Source organism: Alligator sinensis, unplaced genomic scaffold, assembly GCF_000455745.1.
Source record: "Alligator sinensis unplaced genomic scaffold, ASM45574v1 scaffold365_1, whole genome shotgun sequence".
Classification (NCBI taxonomy): Eukaryota; Metazoa; Chordata; order Crocodylia; family Alligatoridae; genus Alligator; species Alligator sinensis.
Genome location: NW_005842356.1, coordinates 323,120 through 344,983, shown reverse-complemented (window position 1 = coordinate 344,983; position 21,864 = coordinate 323,120). Strand labels below are relative to the sequence as shown.

At 42.2% G+C, this 21,864-nt stretch overlaps 1 protein-coding gene across 1 annotated transcript in view; it reads left to right on the top strand.

The window, feature by feature from the left end:
* PLCZ1 (phospholipase C zeta 1) overlaps window positions 1-21,864 on the top strand; it is a gene marked incomplete at its 5' end in the record, with an annotated part of 93,734 nt that overhangs the window by 32,663 nt on the left and 39,207 nt on the right. Inside the window, 3 exons of the mRNA XM_006029112.1 lie at window positions 5,420-5,647; window positions 11,586-11,742; window positions 14,250-14,366. Of these exons, the coding sequence (XP_006029174.1) occupies window positions 5,420-5,647; window positions 11,586-11,742; window positions 14,250-14,366 (502 nt within the window). The remainder of the gene's footprint in view (window positions 1-5,419; window positions 5,648-11,585; window positions 11,743-14,249; window positions 14,367-21,864) is intronic.

The window sequence follows — 21,864 nt, the reverse complement described above, 5'->3', positions numbered from 1 at the left end:
CCCCCCCCCCCCCCCCCCCCCAGCTCTGGCCTGGCCTCTTGAGAGTGGTAGCAGCAACTTCTGGCTGCTCTGCCTGGCCTAAACTGGATTGTGGGGGGGAGGGCATGGAGTGGAGGTCCCTTACCTCCCAGGTCTGTCCTGGCTCCTCCTTCTCAATACTTCATCTGGGATAGCTTGGGAGGGGCGTCATGAGACAAGAGGGCTCCATTCCACCCCACCCTCTCCCCTCCAGCTCCAGCTTGGCAAGGCCCAGTCAGCAGCTCCATGCTGCTCCCTTTCCCCTCCCTCCCCTGCTGACAGCCTCAGAGCTTGGAGTGGGGCAGGGCTAGGGAGAAGGGTGGTTTAGCAGCCTCTCAGGAGGCTGCTGGAACACCCTCACCTGCTGGGCAGGGCTAGTGCAGGTAGCCTCCAGCTCTGCCCACCCTGACCCGATAGGTTGGGTCGGGGAGCTCCGACTCATGGCACTTGCCATGAGTTAGAGCGCAGCCCCTAACATCTGTAGGCACCTCTAGAGACAGCTTGGCCCACAGCAGTAGAAGAATGTTCATTTATCTTAACAACTTTCTTGCGCTGGGCACATGCGGTGTTCTGTTCTTCCACCCTTCTTGTTCAAACAGTATTTTGAGCATTCAGGGGAGGTAGAGAGACATTTCTTGGCAATAATGCCAGCAGCATTTGACAACGACCAGCTTCACTGAACTAGAAAGATATGACAATTCAGCTTTCCTAACATGTAGCTGAGGATGGGGCTGAATGTCAGGTAGGGAAGCTCGGAAGAAGAGCATAGTTACTGCTTGTTGCTATAACAACAGCAACTCAAGAAAAGGTTTGCTATCACTGACCAACATCATAGTGGGAGAAGAGGCTAGGACTGGGAACATTCACAGTAGGCTTACATTCTTGATGTCCACAAGAACAGTGAAAATAGATTGACAGTGAATTTTAGAGTGTGACAATTTTACAGCAAGCTCATATATATGTATATTCTTTTCCCCTTGATAACTTGATGAAAGTACAGTATAAACAAGATAAAAATCACAGCATTGTTTCCTAGGAACTTTGCTTAGTATAGTAATATACTTCCAGAGTCCCACTCCTTATGTGTAATATAAATCTGATAAAATACCTTGCAAAAAACTTATTGGCTTTTATCCTTGTGTGAGCCGGGCCCGTCTTTGTGCACGCGGGCTGTGGCCAGCAGGCCGGGCACGCGGTGTCGGAGAGGACCGGTGGCGAGCTAGAATTAGTCACGGACGCGTAATGGTTGATTTAAAGATTGTTTACTTACACCAAAGATGGTCACGGTGTAGGCTGGACAGTTTCCAGGTTCAGCTCCGCTTAAATCCTCGTTAGAGGACTACGACAATTCGTTCTTTGCCCCGGAGTTATTGAAGCTCCGCGGGTTCGGTAGTTTCTTTGCCCCTGAGTTATTGAAACTCCGCAGGTTCGGTAGTTTCTCGTACAGGAAGGGATACGTCTAGGAATTTATCGGCGATGGGGAGAGGCTAGAGGCTGTTCGTTCTTTTCCCCGGAGTTGTTGAAGCTCTGTGGGTTCGGTTATCAGGCCTCTATTGCCTTTTAAGAAAAGCGTTGGGTCCGTAAGGATCCGCAGCGCTTAGAGATCTTCACGCTCTCCCTCTCGAACTCCAATTGCTCTCTCTCCAACTTGGGCGGAAACCACCCAAGCTCTTTATACGGCTAGCAAGCCAATCGCTAGCTGCCACGTGTGCATGTATTAGAATCGGCCAATAATGTGGCACGAATCTTCATACAAATGGCAGGAACTCCTTTGCACCGTGCATTTCCTGGATGCAGAAGAAATGCACCATACAAAGAAAGCTACAAATTTGGCGGGAATACTCCATTGCACCGGGGTTCTCCTCTGCAGCAGAAAACTCCACCGTGCAAAGAAGCTGCAATTTAGCGGGAAAATAATTTAGCAGTGCTGAAGCGCACGCAAACAAAAAATCACAACTTTGGGTTGTGACAATCCTCTGAAGCTTTCTACAAAATAATAATAATAATAATAGTAATAATAAAAATTAGCCAAAAGACACATGAAGATCTTAACCACTTTCTTTTCTTGAAATTGAATAAATCTTCATTTGTACTTAAAGAAGGGTTAATCCTGCATTATAATCCTAATGTCTTGTTGTCTTTATTCATGCTGAATTTTATAAGGTATAGATTGACTATTTTCTTATGTTACAATTTCCTCAAAAAGCCCATTTTCCCCTTTTAACAGAGTCAGCACTATGATACTTGAAAGTTGTTGCAATTTTAAACTTGATTATTTAGCAGGTTATTTAGCCAGTAGGCAGTCCCTGCATTGAAGCACCCTCATGCTCCACCCAGCCCCATCAGCATCTACACATATGATGTGGCACACTAAATAACACTGCTGCAGGATAATACTTCTGTTTAGAAGTACTAACCTACGGCATAGTTAATTAGTTTACTGCAGCCTAATAGGGGTACATGTGTAGACACTAAGGGCATTTATACACAAACTTTTCCATGCTCGATGCACTGGAGATCTGGTGCACTGGAGCAGACTTGATTGAGTCTGCTCCGTGTGCTAGCTGACGCGCACTGTGCTGCATTTCCATAAGTGGCAAAATGCACGTCAGTACCATTTTCTGTGCACTGACGTGCATTTCACTGCTTATACAACTGCATGCGTTGCAAGGTCAGGGTCATGCACCTCATGTAAATGTCCCCTGTGTCAACTCCTTGCCCACTCCTTTGATGTGAGGCATCGTGGGGCAGAAATGGTTGGAGCAGGGGTGAGTGAGCAGAGCTCAAGTCTTCCAGTAGCATAAATTAGACTAGCATCTTTTGTGAAGCTATAACTTAACCCAGGGACAAACTGCTTGGGATCCTTCCTTGTGATGCCCCACTCTGCATCTCATCATGGTTTTGCTCATATAGAATGAAGAATCAAGGCCAAAATTATTTCTCTTCGGTCCCTGAAAGATGTTAGTTAAGACATGAGTAGTCTGTTAGTCAAAAAGGGTTTTGTTAGTGCTACAAAAAGGGAAACCAACCACAAAAAATACAACACAAAAATGTGTAAACGTGTAAATATTATGTGTGTAATATTTTTGTCTCTGGTTTCCATACACCTTCAATTAAATATGTGGCAGGGTTAGGGCTGCTTCAGAGTCTCCAACTGGCCTTGGTGCAGTTCCTACTGGCCAACACTTAGCCAGTTTGAGCCCCCATGCAGTCCCAATTCAACTAGCTTATTGTTGCCAGCTCCGGAGACAGTACTGGAGCTGGTTTGAGCCTGGGGTGTCATCCCAGAGCCAGCCAACAATCAGGTAATTGTCAGGCACCTGCCTTTCAACTCGAGTGCATGGGGAGCCCAGGATCATGATCCCATGCTCAGGGTGCAACTGGGATCTGATCGCCAGTCCCAAAGTTGAGCAACCTATCATGTACATTTAGCAAAGCAGGCAGCATGATTGTGGAAATTGTGGCTCAGATCTTACCACACCTTTAAAATGAATGTCTGTCAAGGGCTTTGGTGTTTTTCTTTATTAGGTGTCAGACTTTTAAAAGAACTTAGCAGCCAGCTGCTTCCATTAAGTACCTAAACAAAGTGGCTTCTCTTGTACTCAGTCAGGAGTGCTTAAACATAGAGTAATTTTTGATTTCCAGCAGCTATTTTCAGTCACACTATTATGTTAGTGTCTTCTTGTTTGCTGTATGATTTATGAGCTGTAATATTTCCTTCTTAAGGCAGTTTGCTAGTGGGTATTTGTATTTTGGAGGGGATGACTTGTAAGGAGCCACTGGATGCGGAACATTTTTGAAAAACTAATGTTTTTCATTTTGGTGCATAAATGGAAAGTTGTGCTCTTTGGAAACTGGCATTTAAAACAGTTTTATAAATACTTTGTATTTATTACGTTAACTGTGATCATATTACTGACAAAAACTGTGTTCTTCACTCAACCAAGGAATGTTTACTAGACAAAAGAGCCCTGGGCAAAAAAGCCAAACAAAAAGATATGGCCCTTGGGATAAATCTCGTGTCCTAATCAAAATTCCACTTTTCATTTAATTAAAGCAAACCAATTGGCACAAATATTCTTAGTTCATGGTTGTCTGAAGACATAGTGCCACAGCCTCCTCAAGTTGCTTACTTCAGTTTAGTATTATATTCTTACTTAGAAGAGAGGAATAGCAATAGCACTCTACAGCCTGAGAGTCTTCTGTTTAACTGTGAAATTATTCTTCATATTCATGGAGTAGATACACTTGTGTTAAATTTCTTTTTAAACTCTTGAAGGTGATCTTAGCACGATACTTCAGAGTTACAAACATAAGAGCATTTCTTCTACATTTAAATCTCTAAGGATAATAAAGACTTTTGACAGTTTAAATGCTTACATTTGGCACATTAATCAATATGGTACTGTGATTTACCTGGAAATGAATATTGTTCTGCTTTCAAATAACAATTAAAAAACTTTTGCTACTGAAAACTTTACTTATTATGCACATTCCGTTTCTGTTAATTTTTTTTTCTTGCCTGGATAATAAGATTATCAATTTGATAAAAGTGCACATTTCAAAAGATGGCATATAAAGAAATTCCTTGGGTAACAAGTTGCTAAACTGTATTAAATCAACTTAATTGATGATATATACTGAATCAAAATCAGCATCCTGCTCTGCTTATATGCCTTAAAACAGAACAATGGAACCTTAAGTTGGTACCCAGGGTAACGATGCACTGTGCATCTAAAGGTACCAGCATTTCTGCTTGCTGAAAAGTTAGTTAGAATGATTTTTATAGATGTGGTCACATACATATCAAAATGAGATTGACTGTGTTTACATAAGTCCGTATTTTTAAAAAGTAAAGTGATGCTTACTAAACAGAATATAATCTCTGTTCACTTGTGTGCATGCATACTTCTTATGCCATCATTGGTATTTACCACTAATATCTGAACCTAGCATCAGGATGAAACAGCTATTCTCTCACCAGTTTTCTCTGCAAAAATCACAGTCATCTTCTGTGGCAGATGGGAGCAGAATACCTTCTTTTCTTTGTGCACTGTTCTTGCTTATTGTTCTCATATTTTGTGTCTGCATAGTGGCAAACCATTTGTATTGATATCTTTTTTTTGCTGACTGTATAGAGTGGTCTGTGTTGGGTTGTTTTCTGGTGTGCATGTTGCTGAGATACATAGTACAGTTGGTGAACTCTTTTGCCTATTACCAACTGTTCCTTCTATGTGATATTTGTTTTTCCACACTACCCTGGCACCCATCATTCTAAAACAGATTACTTCTGTAACAGATTTTGAAAATAGGAGTTGCAATATTACAATACAGTATTTTGATACCAACTATCTTATTAAATGCATGCCTGCAATTACTACTGTTTAACCTATTTCCACAGGCACTAAAGTTTAAAATACTGATAAAAAATAAGAAAGTTGGAACTCTTCAGGATACTATTCTCAGAAGAGGTCTTGACACACATGGTGAGGTAGTGGAATTTGAAGAGGAGGTAGACCAATCTGAAGATGAGGAAGCTGCTGAAAGCAAACCTACACCAAAGACCCCTCAGCCAAAAAGAAAAACTGTAGAAAAAAAATCTTCATCCCCTCCTCGAAAAAAGCCAAAGGTAAAATGCTTTTATTACATAGGACATTAGGGGGCAAATAGACGGTACGTCTGTTTTATTAAAGGCAGCTCATGATATGAAATCCTTAAATTTTTCTAAGGTGTAGGCATAAGAAATTCACATGAAAGCAAAAATCTATATTAGCTGAACTCATACATTTTAACACAGTTTTCATTCTGCTTGTTGCTCCCATTAGCAAGTGGCTGCAACCGGCACAACTCACTGTTAACCATTTGCACTTCTGGGCTGTTCTGGAAACAGACAGGAACAGAATCAGGGTTCTGCTGACCCCTAATGAGGTGGCACTGACTCTGACTCTCTTGGCATTTCTACAAGCCCCTGGCAATGACTTAAGTACCGTATATCCCGGTTACATGCACACAACTAGGTACAGGGTCCGGATACAACCCCCACTCATCCTGCCTGTTGTTTTGTTACAACAAAAACAATAAAACCAAAAAACAAACCTGACCCTATTTTCAGTGATTTACATAAACCAGAGGCGTCTTTCCCAATCATCAAGATAGTGAAGAAATTAATTAACATGTGATTCTATTCTTAAAATAGAAACTATAAAATTAACATATGGTTCTGTGTTTACTTTCACTGGGTGCACCTACATGTGCAATTAATGCAACTGAATTTACTTTGGCAAAATTTGTGCTGGAGTAAACTAATACAGGAACAGCATTTGAATGTACACTCAGTGACAGGGAGCAACTTGAGCCCAGGTGGAGCAATTTAGGCCAGAGACACTTGTGACCTGCTCTGGTTTCCTGCTGGCTCGGGTGACCAGGTGCAACTTGCACTTGCGTCACTATCTGCATATTCGTTTTATCACAGTTATTTTACTCTGGTGTAAAATAGTACTCATGTCTTATGGCACTATCCTATGCTGGAGTATATTAGTTTACTGCATCCTAATTGGAGTGCATGTGTAGACAGTGATGCTTTACTGCAGAGCAAATTAGACTACTCTGCAGTAGAGCGTGTGTGATGCACTGACTGACATGGAAATAGTTTGCTGCATTAGATTTGAAACTGTTTTTTCCAAGCCTCAGAGGCAAGAAAGAGGTATGCATGCCCTCATAATTATGACATTTTCAGCCCCTGCTGAATAACACTGACATTAACTACCTAGTTTCCTGCCTGTGTACTCAAAGGCAGAAATCCCTTAGCAGCACTCTCTCTGAGTAGGTATTAAGTTAGGTTTTCTTCCATTTTCTAACTTTCCTTTCATTTTGGTCCATACCTATTTGGGAGAGGGTGTTTAAGGATAACATTTTGAGAAAAGGCATGGCATTCCTAGCCTAGCAATAGATCCCCTGCCATTCCAGAACAGAATGTCCCTGCCAAGACCTTGTGATCAACACCCACAGCAGCTCTTTGCTGGGGCTCCCCACTTTAGCCATAATTAGCCAAAGATGCCTTTTTAGAACAAGTGATGAGGTCACCTATCAAACACCTCACATTCAGAGTCATAAGATTGTTAACAGGTTCAGGGTCATTTAAATACTTTTAGTTTGTTATGATAATATGGAAAATAAGGTTTAACACAGACTATATCCTTCAGCTGGAAAGTTTCAGCCACGTTAGACTAAGATGGCAACTATTTATCTTGCATCAGAGCAATACATCTATCTAGAGGCCTCAACTAACAGGTGTTAATGAGGAGTGGCCTCTGGAAACTGTAGTGTTCCATTCAGAGGAATATCCCTAAAATACACTGGCTAGACACAGTAAAATACACAGAGCTGGATTTGGGCTGTTAACGTAGTCTCCCTTTGCTAGAACGCCATCCTATTGCATGTTCCCTTCAAAAGAATCATAGAAAATTAGGGTTGGAAGGGACCTCAGGAGGTCATTTAGTCCAACCCCCTGCTCAAAGCAGGACCATCCCCAAAAGATCATTCCAACCAAAGCTTTGTCTAGCCAGGTCTTGAAAACCTCCAAGGATAGAGATTGCACCACCTCTCTGGGTAACCTGTTCCAGTGTTTTACTACCCTCCTAGTGAGAAAATTCTTCCTAATATCTAACCTAAACTTCCCTTGCTGCTTCTTGAGACCATTGCTCCTTGTTCTGTCATCTGCCATCACTGAGAACAGTCTAGCTCCATCCACTTTTGAACCCCCCTTCAGGTAGTTGAAGGCTGCTATTAAATCCCCCTCTCCGTCTTCTCTTCTCTAGACTAAATAAGCCATTACCTCAGCCTCTCCTCAGAAGTCATGTGCCCCAGCCTCCTCACCATTTTCATTGCCCTCTGCTGGACTCTCTCCAATTTGTCCACATTCTTTCTGTAGTGGGGGGCCTAAAACTGAACACAATACTCCAGATGTACTCCACATACCCCTGGTATTTAGGAGACTTTAATAATTGTCAACTGTTATAGAGCCTGATTTTTAACTTTTACTCTTAGGAGCCAGATGTCTGTCCATTAATCATGGAGTAAAATAAAATGCTGTCTTATTTCCCATTCTCTCTTTTAAATTCTGCAATGTACATTCATTTAATATAGAATCTGATCTTTCATGTAATAATGTATTGTGAGATGGATTTTATGCAAGTGGCGGGTTATTGCTTTTCTCACTTTACTTTATGTTGCCACTATTGTTTGTTTCCAAAATAAATTTAAGATTGTTCTACCTGGTGGTTTGCATGGCACATGTAAAATTACTTTTGCATACCTTGGATGTGATTTTTATCTTACACTAGTGTAAGTTCAGAAAAACGTCATTAAAAGTTAGTGAGTAACAGCAGTATAAAATGGTTGAAACCAGAGGCCTGAATATAGGAAATTCTACAAGAGATGCTTTGAAATTCTCAATAATGGCAGTTCCTTTAGCAAGTGTTTTATTTTAAAGGAATCGGAAATGTAAAAAACCCAGTGAGGTCATCTTTGATGTCTCCTTCCCATGAAGATTTGCTGCCATATTGTTTTATCCAGTCTAGTTTTAAATATCCTAAGTAAAAATGCCTACAGCTCCTTTCCTTTGAGAGACCATACCATGGACTGATACAACTTATTGGCAGATCATTTTTCAGTTCAACCTGAATTTTCCCTTTCCCATTTGCATCATATTACTCCTAGTTATTCCCCGTTGTATCACTAAATGATTGCTTTTACATATTACTTTCTGCATCTTTTCAAGTATTGTAAATTGATGTAATGATAGTCCCTTTGCTGTTTATATAGACCATAACAGTCTACATATTATGCTCTTAGGGCCAGATTCACAAGCAGGATTTTGACACCAAAATGATCCTGTAGCACCCGAGTCCACCTTTAATATACCACTGTGCACCAACCCTGCAGCCCCAGAAACTGATACAAGAAGCAAGGGAGAAATCCCACTTTTATATAGAAAATCATAGGGGTTAGGATCAGAAGCCAATGGGCCAAGGGGAGGGAACAGGTAAAAGATAAAGAAACAGCAAAGTTGTAGGAATATACACTCAGCACCTTAATCCCCTCCACACCTCTGGAGGTGTCCCCAAACAAGCCTTTAGTCCCTAGAGCAACGTTTCTCAACCCATGGGTCACAACCCAAAAGTGGGTCACAAGAATATTTCCAAGGGTCGTGAACAAGTGTGGGGGAAGCGGGGGCAGGGGGAGAGCTGTGTGGCTGAACTGGCAACATCAGGGCTGGTGCCTGTGCTTGCGGGGGCAGGGCGGCCAGAAGATGCTGCTCAGGGGACGGGAGGGGCCATGACCAGGCTGCCTGGCTTGTCACAGGAGTCCCAGCCCCGGGTGGGCATGCTATTAGCCTCCCCTCCTCCTCCCTCCAGGCTATGCTGGGCCAGACTCACCGCTGCCCTCTGCACGAGCCAGAGCCACCGCAGCCACTGCACTCCAGCCTGAGCAGGATCGGGGCAGCTGAGGACTCCCTTCTGCAGAGCTGGGGGGGAGGGGGGGAACTGTGGGTCACACGCTGGCGGGGACAGGGGGGTGTGGGTCAGGACAAGCCACTGACCAGGTAAATGGGTCCCGGTACAAAAAAGGTTGAGAACCACTGCCCTAGAGGGCTCAAACAGCAGCTTGCAGCTGCCCCCAATCTGAGTCCAGGTCCTGCAGTCCACAGTCCTGGCTGACCAAGCCAGTGAGATCTGCAGCTCCCTTGTGCACTCCTTTGATTAGGGCTGACCAGGTTCATGTGCAGTCGGGTCTTAACTTTCCTTTACGCCAGCCTCAAACTCCGTCTTCTTTTTTTCCCTTGCCCCCCAGCCTCTGGGGGTCTCTGGGAATTGTAGTCTAAATTAACAGAAAATTACAGCTCTGCAGACTGCTCCCCGATTCCTCCTGCTGTTACACACATTACATTCACATCACAGCTGACTTCACCAGCCTTCAGGTTTCACATAAACCTATGAAACCAATTCTCCCACCTCCGTTACTGCCTGAGGTTTTGCAGGAAATGACTTGTAGGCTCCTAAATTTATGCTACTGTACACGTGCAAGCCACTAAGTCTTCACAGCATTGAGCTGTTCAACACTTAGCTGATGCTTTGCTCTATCGAAATTCACCAAATAGGCATTTTCCCCACCTATTCCACTTGCAGGGCCTACTATAGTAAATGCCCTCAGGCTGTCTAACCCCATACAAAACAGGCTTGGAGAAAGACACAGTGGGTCTCTCATTTGACCAGTAACTCCACGGGTAGAACACTCAGATGGGATCTGGGTGGCCTTCAGTACAATTACCTCCCCTTCCTTAGGGAATATGAATTCTTTTCACTCACCCCTCAGACAATACCTTACCTGCTGAGCTATGGGATTCCCTGTGATTAAGTGGGCAAGTTGTTCAGTCCCATTGAAGCTGTTCCACTTCACATAGATACTAGGTATTCATTAGGCCATAAAGCTAGCAAGGAAGTGAACATGGCACTGTATCTTATTGGTAAGGACATTTACTGCAGAGTGGATTACTCCTCTTCCTCATTTGAAACAGTTGCTCAGAATGAAATGCATTATTCCAGATGAATTTGGTTATGTCCAAGTAAACAAAGAGTCTTAGCAAGCATGAATAAACTAAAGGCTTTTCACATTTGTGGAAAAGAATGAAAGCTCTTTTTTTCTTGTGCCACATCAGTTTTCACTGGCTGATTTTGCAACTATTTTGAACTATAAACTGATATAACTGAGAGTACCTTCATATAAATGTGAGAACTTGGCACGTCTCACACTGAAGACTTATCAGCTTACACAGTAGTAAACTTCACCTGAATTGCAAGACAATGTGTCAGCATGTACATGACTGACAGATAACTCTTTCCTGTCTCTTGTAGAATTCAAACTGTTCATTGAAACAGCCTAAAGGAGCTTTAAGACATTACTGCTACTATACCTGACTAATGCAAATTACGTTGGGTAGGAGTCACAGTTATGAACATTAGTACCCCCTAATTACTGAAATCATTAAAAAGGAAGCCAGTTGCCTTCCTGAACCTATGGAATTGAATGAGTAATATAATCCATGCTCAGCTTCTGTTTTTATAAGCAACATTTGATGCCACCGACCAACAAGAATCACATTCAGTACTCCTTTTACTATTCCTATTTTCCTCCTCTATGATCTGCTTCTAAAAAAAATCCCTAAGTTTTTTAGGCAACAAACTAAAATTAAAATGATAAATCAACCAATACATTATAAATTAACCTAGCCCTATTCCAAAAGGTTCTGAGAGTGGTAAGTAGGTGAATATGGTTTTTCCTAGTTCTGAACATGAATATACTAATTTCACGTAGCTGGTATTTAATATTTACTAAATACACTATGACAAAGTTTAGTTTGCTCTAGTCTCTAGACATTTAAGTATCTTTTATCAGATTTGGAGCCTCAATACATAAATCATTGAAATTTTTATGGATTGATGATAACAGTGAAATATGTGAAAATATAACAATGCATATTCTTCCATTATTTCATGATATTTTTATAGGTGAAGAAGATAAAACTGGCCCTCGAGCTATCAGATCTTGTGATTTATACTAAATCTGAGAAATTTGTAAGCTTTGAGAATCAAAGAGCTAATCAGCACTGTTATGAAAATAATTCAATTGGAGAGCTTAAAGCCCGAAAATTGGTAAAACAGTCAGGTAATTTCTTTTGGTTTAGTCAGATAAAAGTTATAATGTTGCCATTGTTCATTGCTTAGCTGTCAGAACAGTCAATAAACTTTATGAAACATATGTTTTCTACTCTATTGCTTTGTTTTATAATGCAATTTTAGAAACATCCTGTCAATATCACTGTACCTTCTTCTCTCAGCTTGCTTTATGAAGAAATAATGAAATATTTTTCCAAATGAAAATATTTAGTTCATAATTTATTTAAAAATCCTATTGTTTTTATAAAAACCAACATTGTATGAAAAAGGAATAATCTAAATACACTATATTTTGTTACAAAGGACTATGGCTGAGTTTGTATTAAATTGCTGTGGCCAGTACTCTAACTGAAATGGAATACAGTTTTACTATATAAAATATAGCATTATATAGTATAATGCTATATAATTCTATAACACTATATAATTCTACCTTCACTGTACATATGTACTAACCTAAATGAGAATTGCACAGTGGTATATTGACATTAAAGAGAACAAACCCCTTAAGCACCTGGTTTGCTCTAACTGGATCAAACCCTGGTGTTAGGCCAAATAGAATTATGTAGCAATATAATCCTGTGCTGATCTGCTCCAATCTGCTATCCAGGGGGTGTGTCTATACATTCCAAATGTGCAGTAATTACTGCGCATCAAGTTTACTACCTGTAACAATAGGTACTAAATTAATGCGCCGTAATCAGCACTCCTGAGCATTAGTGCAGATGAACGGTATTTGTGTGACGCTACTGTGCATTAGACTAAATCAAGTGAGCATTAGCATGGGCTTTGCCCACCATGCTAATGCACAGTAGAAAGAGTTTTCTGCACATTAAGCATCTCATGTAGATGCATCCAGGGGGTGCCTCTACATGTGCAATTAGCATGACACAATAAACTCCTGTGCAGTTTGTGCTAGAGTCAGCTGCTCCTGGGCTCAGTGTCTACATGTGCATCTGGGACTGCAGCAGTTTGAGCTGGGGCAGAGTAGCCCCAGGCTGGCATAGGGCAGTGGAGGGGCTGGCTGGGGTACAAGGGTGCTGCAGTATGAAGCTAGGTGGCATGCCCCAACCAGCCCCAGTCACTGTCTACATGTGCACTTCAGCAGAGTAAATTACTCTATCGTAGGATAGTACTGTCTGGGACAGTAATTAATTAAATGTACTGCACCCTAATACCACTGCACATGTGGACTGTGATGCTTTACTGTGGAGCTAATTAGTCAGCTCTGCAGTAAAGCTCACATGTAGATGCACCCAGGAACTATTTAATGCAGCATCAGATTGCTTTAACTCTAGGCAGTTGCCTGCAACACCAAGAGAACATTAGAGCAGCCTGTCTACAAGGAAAAAGTTTGACCTAAAAGATTCACTAGCTGGTTTCACTGGAGAGTGGTCTAAGTTGCCAAAATGCAGCCCAGGCTCTTACTGGCAGACTGTAAGCAAACTTCTCTTTTGTCTACCTGACAAACCACTGCTTGTGACAGGGGAGCAAGCAGCATTTGAAAGAACTGGTTGCTTACAGACATGGAAAAAAACACCAACAAATGGCGTTTTCTTTCAGCTCGGTGCACTGCCACACTTTGATCCAGCTCACCCAATGTCCATATAGATCAGGTGTTTTAGTGGGGCCTTTTGGCACTTTTATCTAACAGCCGATTGAATCAGGCTTTAGATAAGTGTCAAAAAGCCCCGCTGAAGCACACAAACTATACAGACACTGGGGAGCCAGGTCAAACTAACGCACATCCTCTTCCGGTAAAGTGCCCCCCCCCATGTCTGTCAGTAACAACTAAGTCTAATTGACAGAAAGACTGTTGGTAGAAGCAGTGCCAGCTCATCCCTGCCAGTAAGGGTTAGACTTTTTAAAGACAGATTATGTCTTGCTGTGAAATCAGCCCACTGAGCAGTTGGCTTCTCTCTGAAGATTATAAACAAGGTTGTCAATTAAATATTTTATTTTTAGTAACCTGGACACCTTTTCACTGGGCAGAGATTATTAATTCATAGAATGTAGGCCATGAAACAGCAATCAAATGCTAACAGCTTTTGGCCATTCCAGCTTGAGCTGGTATTTTCCTGTTGAACAGTTTTAAAAGCAAATGGTTTTATAATCCATTTCGTATTTCATCCTCTCTATTCCCCCAAAAAGCATGCTTAGTTTTGATGTAAAAATACACTAAACCCCCATCACCAACAAAAGAAGTGATTTTTTTTCCAGGAGGAAGCACCTAAGTTACTACCTTAATAGTGATAATTAATGTACTGTATTACTGAGTTGTTTCAAAGTAGCACACATACTTAATAAGGCAACATTAGATGTGTGAGGAAATATTTTTAAAAATTTCTAGCCTGGTTTTGTAGGTTGTGCCAAAAAAACCCAAACAAACCCCTGCACGATCTCATCATTTATATAAAATAGGATCCGCTTCAAAAGTTTTGTGATTTATTCTCGGTAATGCTTGTCGTACCAATTCTTTATTATTATTTTTTGCAGCAAATGAATTTGTTTTGCATACTGCCAGATTTATTGCAAGGATCTATCCAAAAGGGACCAGAACCAACTCTTCTAATTATAATCCTCAAGAATTCTGGAATGTTGGTTGTCAGATGGGTATGTGTTCTCACGTAGTGTGTAAAATTTCAAAGTTCAGCACAGACTAGTTATAAGTTTTTGAAAACTACTTGCTGAATTCTTGCTTATCACCCAGTACTTAAGTAGATTATTTTTCTCCATGAAACTAGGTGTCATCACATGAGTTTTCCATCATACATAAATTCTGTTAAAGCCATCTCCCATAATCTTTCATTTGGGACATAGATTGATCTCAGGAGAATTCAATTAATTCATTTTAATGGGTATATTTTCATATCAAACATTTCCCAATTATTGCAGTAGTAGTATAATGTTGTGTCTTCAGTATACCTTTAACTGCAATGTCATTTTGCTAAACCATACAAAGAATGATACTGTTTGATTTCTTTCTCCATTTTACACTCCCAGACCAAAGGTTAAATAAAGCATGACTTCCCAACATAGTACTTTATATAAAATTATAGCAAAAACATGTACATAAGCAGAATTCAAAAGTGAAATAGAAAATTCAAAGATCTCTCCTTTTATGTCTAATGCTTTTACAGTTGTAAGTTTTGTATATATATACACACACATAATATAACTATTATTATTTATATCCATAAATATAACTATATTGGGGATATGCAACGTAATGTAATATAATATAACTGTCACAGAATGGAGTCCCTAAGGATGGCCGTGATCCAAGGCCCCTCGACCATGCCAATTTGGCCTGATGGGCACCCTCTATTCTCGCCTGCCACGTCTTGATGTAAAATATAATGTAGGGATGCTGCTTTCACATCCAGTTGGACACGGTCCCGATGGACTTCCCTGGACCCCATGGGTCCCCAGCGTTATGGGCTATATGCGTGGCTCCAACCACCCCTTTACCCCACCCCCCAAGCCTTGCAGATGGTATTGTCATCGTCTCTCCTGGGCCTTGCTATAACTCTGCCCCTTGCTATCACTGGGCTCTTCGCATCCCTTGCCTCTGCGCCCCAAATGCCACGTCCTCACTGGTGCCGGGGTCTGTGCACCCCAAATGCTGCCAGGGTCTGTGCACCCCAAATGCCACACCCTCACTGGTGCTGGGGTCCCCATGCTGCTGTGGGCCCCCAATGAGGCCTCCTCCTTCCCCAAATAGACTCACCCAAACCACCAGTGTTCTGAAACAACAACCAAACATAAGCCCCGGGCTATAACGTAACACAAGCTACATAAGGCGTGCTCTGCCCCTTTACATTACCTGGAGCAGAACTTAGGCAGGACTCTTTCCTTTACTTGCTCTAGGAGGGCTCCTTCTCCCTTGGCCACCAGCAGAGAACTGAACCCCCTAGACCCCATCCTGGCGTTTATATGGGCCCAGGGCCCTGCCCCTTCCGGCCAGCTGACCAGGTGCAGGTGTAGGCTAATTTCCTCATTAGCTAGCTGCCTTGGCAACCTGCACCTGGGCTCCTGTCTGGCTCTTTGGGATCTCCCCAGGCAGTTTCTTCTCTTGTAGGAGCAGGCACCTAAGTGCCCTGTGACAATATCATAGCATATATTTTATCTTCAGTAAAACTGTTCTTAAACAACAGAGCGCACCAGGCTCACCACAACCTGGCAATTCAAAGTGCCTATTGTCAATTCAAATCTGAGACAGCTCTGGGTCTTGGACCAGTCCAGAGCTCTCTGGGACTAGGGCTGACAATCAACTGTTTGTTGGCACCAGCTCTTGACAACCCTAGGTCTCAAAAAAGACCCTGCGTTGTTTGAGGCTGGTGGCAATAATCATCCGTTTGCACTAACTAAGGAAAGCCTCAGTTACTGAGGTTACCACCAGTCTAGTCCCGGGGATCAGGCTGGAGGCAACTTTGAGTCCTGAGCTGGCACCCAGGAGTGCTCATGTCCAATTTTGATGCTTAGGTGTGCATCAGGATTGGGTATGGGGCAGCCTTGGGGTTTGGGACAGAATCTGCAGGATCGGACCTGGGACTGTTCCACAATGGCATGATTAGAATCTGAAGATCCTAAACAAGCATCTTCTGCCCTGCACATCTGGCATAGTATGATGCACAATATTTGTGATGGACCATAAAATTCCTCAGATGCTTATTGTACTATTATTTTAACATCTGTCAGGGGGCTTCAATTCACCTTCACCTCTCTCAACAATTCCCCCTTCTGTCATCCCCCTTTGCTTTTCACAGAATCATAGAAAATTAGGGTTGGAAGGGAGCTCAGGAGGTCATCTAATCCAACCCCCTGCTCAAAGCAGGACCATCTCCAACTAGATCATCCTAGCCAAGGCTTTGCCTACTCATGTCTTAAAAATATCCAAGAATGGAGATTCCACAATTTCTCTGGGTAGCATGTTCCAGTGCTTTACAACCCGCCTCATGAAAGAATGTTTCTATTATCTAACCTAAACTTCCTTTGCTACAATTTGAGACCATTATTCTTTGTTCTGTCATCTGGCAGTACTATGAACAGTTCAGCTCCATCTTCTTTGGAACCACCCTTCAGGTAGTTAAAAGTTGCTATTAAATCCTCCTTCAGTCTTCTCTTCTCCAGACTAAATAAGCCCAGTTCTCTCAGACTCACTTCATATGTCATGTGCCTCATCCCCCTATTTTCATTGCCCTCTGCTGGACTCTCTCCATTATGTCCATATCTTTTTTGAAATGGGGGACCCAAAACTAGATACAGTACTCCAGTGGCCACACCAGTGCTGAAGAGAGGTGGGGAATGCTGGCAATGCTCCTATTAATGCAGCCCAGTATCCTGTTAGCTTTCTTTGCAACAAGAATACACTGTTGGTTCATATTCAGATTATTGTCTAGTATAACCCACAAGTCTTTTTTTTTTTGCAGCCCTGCTGCTTAGCCAATCAGCCTCCAGCCTACACTGGTGCATGGGATTTTCTGTCCTAAGTACAGGACTTTACACTTCTCTTTATTGAACCTCATGAATTTCTTTTGGTCCAGTCCTTTAATTTGGTGAACTCTCTCCGAATCCTAGCCCTACTCTTCAGCATATCTACTAGTCCCCCCAGCTTGATGTCATCCAAAAAGTTGCTGAGAGTGCACTCCATCTCATCTTCCAAGTTGTTGATGAAGATATTGAACCAAACCAGCCCCAGGACTGATCCCTGGGGCATTCCACTTGATAGGGTGCCAACTAGACATTGAGCCATAGACTTCTACCCTTTGAGCCCAACCATCTAGCCAGTTTTCTATCCACCTTATAGTCTATTCATCCAACCTATACTTTCTTAGCTTGCTTGCAAGAATTTGTGGGAGATTATCAAAAGCCTTGCTAAAATCAAAGCATATTGTGTCCCTTGCTCTCCCCGCATCCACAAAGCAAGTAATTTCATCATAGAAAGCTGTCATGTTGGTCAGGCATGACTTGCCCTTGGTGAATCCATGCTGACTGTTCCCAGTCATGTTTTTTTCCTCTAAGTGCTTAGAAATGGATTCCTTCAGGACCTGCTCCATGATCTTTCCAGGAACTGAGGTGACATTGACCAGTCTCTAATCCCCCAAATCCTCCTTCTTCCCTTTTTTAAAAGATAGGCACTATATTTGTCCTTTTCCAGTCTTCCAGGACTTCTCCCAATCATCACAAGTTCTCAAAGGTAATGGGCAGTGGCTGTGCAGTCCCACAAGTCAACTTCCTCAGCACCATCAGGTGCATCACGTCTAGCCCCATGGACTTGTATGTGTCCAGCTTTTCTAAACATTCTCTAACCTGTTCTTTCCTATTTAAATCACTTTATTCCTTTCTTTTTAGTACCCCTGCTCTCTTCAAGTCTATTCAGAGCATCTGACAAAGTATGCTAGAGCTGACAAAAGCTTATGCCTCTTTGAAGGAGTTAGTTTGTAAAATGCCACTCTGTCCTGCATTTTGCCTAACTTCCAACTAATATGGCAAACTACATCTCTCTATTTATGTTATCTTAGACAATGAAGTAAAAGTAATTGTCCTCTACAATAAGCTCTGCATTCCCAGACAGGAATATAAATGCATACACATTTTTGGAACCAGACTGTACTGCATCATACGGTTTATATTCATTAAGCCCCACAGCTTCTATGCTAGATTGTTAGCTGCAGCTAAGATATAGCTTGTGTAAATGAAGGAAGAAAGAAAAGGAAAGGTAGCTTTAAATTATGTTTCCAAGTTCTTGATCCTGAAGTCTATCTTGGGCCCCAGCATAACTGGGGCCAAAATGAATGTGTTTATTGGACATATGTTACTTTTGCAGTGCTATATATGCCTTTATAGGGCTACAAAAACCAAGCAGTCATCCATTCAGGCTGTTTGTAGTGCTAAAAACATGTTTCAAACAGGAGCTTTTCTGTAGTGCTACTTTTTGTAGGAAGGCCAGAGGAAGAGCAGATGGCTCCTTCACAGCCTGCCCAGCAATGGCAAGTTGGCAAAGAGCCCTGCTGGGATCCTGCTGCCATGGGAGCACCAGCAAGAGTTCGTGTCACTGGCAGCAGGAAGAGCTGCTGCCACTGCCACAGAGCACCAGCAAGAACCAATGTCACTCATCATGGCTATTGCTGATGCCACAGCAAGGCACTGTTTTTGACAGTTGATACTGTGGGACTCATAATTGGGACCCTGTTCTGCAGCAACAGTTAAAGACATCCCCTGACTGCCCAGAGTCACCAGAACAGAGGTGGTAGACTCTACTTGTTCCCTTCCCTATCCAATCAGCTGTTGCCAGGTTGCCTAGTCAGTTGTTGCTGTAGTGGCAAGAGCTGATCAGATGAGCCTATATCAGTGACTTTATTGGGTTTACTGCCCCTTATCCTTTGGCAGTTGGGGCGGGGGCTAGTTGGGAGCTAAGGAGAAGCCTCCTATTGGCCCCTGGCTGGAGAGGCAACTTTGAGCAGATGAGAATCACTGGAACATAGTAGGCATCAGTCACACATTTCCTCCCAAGACTGCTCCATAAAAATCAGTATTTGGTGGTAGGCTAGGAGATAAGAGAGGCACGTGTATCAGTTCTATGCCAATCAGAAATTCTCTTCCCCTGAACAGATCCTTTGGGTTCCCAGCTGTTTTGTTGTCTCATAGCGGTGCAGTAAATTCAGGAGGAGAATAGTGAATCTTATCCCTTTCTGCCTAACTTCCTTATTTTCAATATGAAGCAGGCTTTTTCTCAGCAATAAAATAATGACAATTTTTTCTCTCTCCTCCATTCAAGTTAGTTTTTAATTTGAAAGATTTACAAACAAAAATGACTTGCCTACTCACCATGCTTTGGAGGTAGGCTCTCAATTGAAAACAATTTCCTTCATTTTAGTGGCTTTGTTTACTCACACTCTCTCTTCCCTTTTTTGTGCTTACATTTAAAAGATTCCCATTATAAAATGAAATCATTTTGTTACGCCATCTTCTATCATCTATTAAACAGAGAAGCTGACTAATCCCTTTTTCTGCCATATGTAGGCTTTTTCTTTTTTGCAGCTCTGCACTGCTTTTTCCTGTCTCCACCCTTAGCTTTTAAATTGCACTTTATTTAGACTCTTGCTCTGAATACGTTTTGGCAAGATTACATTCTAACGAATGGCCTTGGACACACATTTCTAACAAATATGCACATGCATATTATTTATTCTTTAAAATACTAGTGCATTTTCCACAGTAACTTTCACCACTATATTATAAACATAAAAGGAACAATATTTCAAAGCTTCAGTTGTGATAAATTCCTGTCCCTAGTGTCCTTGAATGCAACCAACACAGGAATGCTTTCAGTTTAAAATTCTGACAGTGCAATATGGAAAGTATCGAAATCCGTCAACTGTTTGAAGCTCCATCAACCGCTAACTGAAGACCCAAACAGATGGAGGCTTAAGAGGCTTAAAAGTTGTAAACCATTTGTACATGAAGCCTACAAGCTCCTGGAAGAGTTTGGGGATGCTGAACCAAACCTATGGGCAGCAATCAAGTGGGCTGATCTCTGGGAAAGGTCAGACCTATTCCTATAGCATTTTATACCAACACCAAACAAGCCCCTATCGGGTATGACTTTTTGACAGAGAAGTGTGGGTCAAGCTGAACAGACTGAGATCTGGATATGGGCACTTCACAAGTACAACATTTCACAAGACAAACATCTTGGACAGCCTCTTGTGTGAATGTGGAGTCCAACAAATAGCAAAGTACTTAATAGAAAGCTGCAATCTTTACAAATGCCCAGATGAGGTAGATGGAATCTGCACTTCGAGTTATAATACTAGACAGTGACTTATAGATCTGGAAGTTGGTATATGACACCATACAAAAGAAGGCGTGGAGTGTGCATATTTTCAGTGCCAGAAATTTGGAGTGATCTAGAAAGCAATGAATGTTAAGTTTGCTAGCGTGTCTTCACACAGATCTGCAAGCTCAGTGCAAATGTTTTAAAGGACTCCTTGCTTCTCTCTTCTACTGCTGTATTGCTTGCTCATTTTATCTGTTTTAGATATGTTTAATGTTTATAGTAAACACAACATATTATGCAGTTACTATAGTTGTTTCTGGTCTATGCTGTTCGACAGGCCTGCCTGTGCTACAGATTTGGTTCTGCAGTAAACTGTTGCTGGAGGCAGTGGTGCAAGAAGCCATGTTGGTGCACAGGGCAAACCCTGTGAGAGATCAGGGTGGGGGCACACTGTTCTGAGAGCAGGGGGTGTGGCTCTGAGAGTGGGGGAGGAGCAAGCACAGGATTTGAGAGCGGGGTGAGGTGGGAAGCAGAGTCTTTGGCACAGCAGCATTGACATGTTAGGACTTCAAAGCTGCTGCTGCCACTGCATGAGCTCTGTCCACCCTAGCTCTGCTGGTCTTAAACCAACAGCATCTGGAAACTGTTTTGGGGTCCCAACATGGCAATGCTGCTTGTGGGGGTGAGGGGCGATTCCAGTGCCCTCTCCTAACTTGGTACCTGAGGCAGGTACCCCTCTTACCTACTACTAGGTATGCTACTGGCTGGAGGTGTCCTGTGGGCATTTCCATGACATCTCAGCTTTGTTAGGTCAGGTTGCACCCCATTGGACTGATGCTGTTGTGCCTTGACATACACGATTCCATAATTGGGGATTCTAGCAAAGCACTTCCTATGTAACATAGAAATTGCTTTTTTTCTTTAGTACCTTTAGTTTGCTCTACTTGCCAGAAGAATTAAAAATAAAAGGAATAAGAGGCTGGATCAGCCTCCTTGATCCCATCACTTGAAACTTTCTTTCAAGAAACACTGCACGTCTGGAACTGGTCAGGGATAAATGAGATTTTATGCATGTTGTTTTCAGTCCTCTCAGATCCACTACTGACACCCTCAGATCCTAGATTAATTAGGTTGGTTTTGTAATTATGACACTGCATTCCAAAGCTCAGCTATCGAGGCTCCATTCAGGGGGATTTCCTCTGATTCCTCCACTGTAAGTCCTACGTCCATTAGGTGTGTGGTTTGAGCTATATCCTGAGTACTTCTATATACAAGGGATGTTTGACAGAACTCCCTGTTCAGGTGCTGGGGGTTTCTATGTTCCAAGGC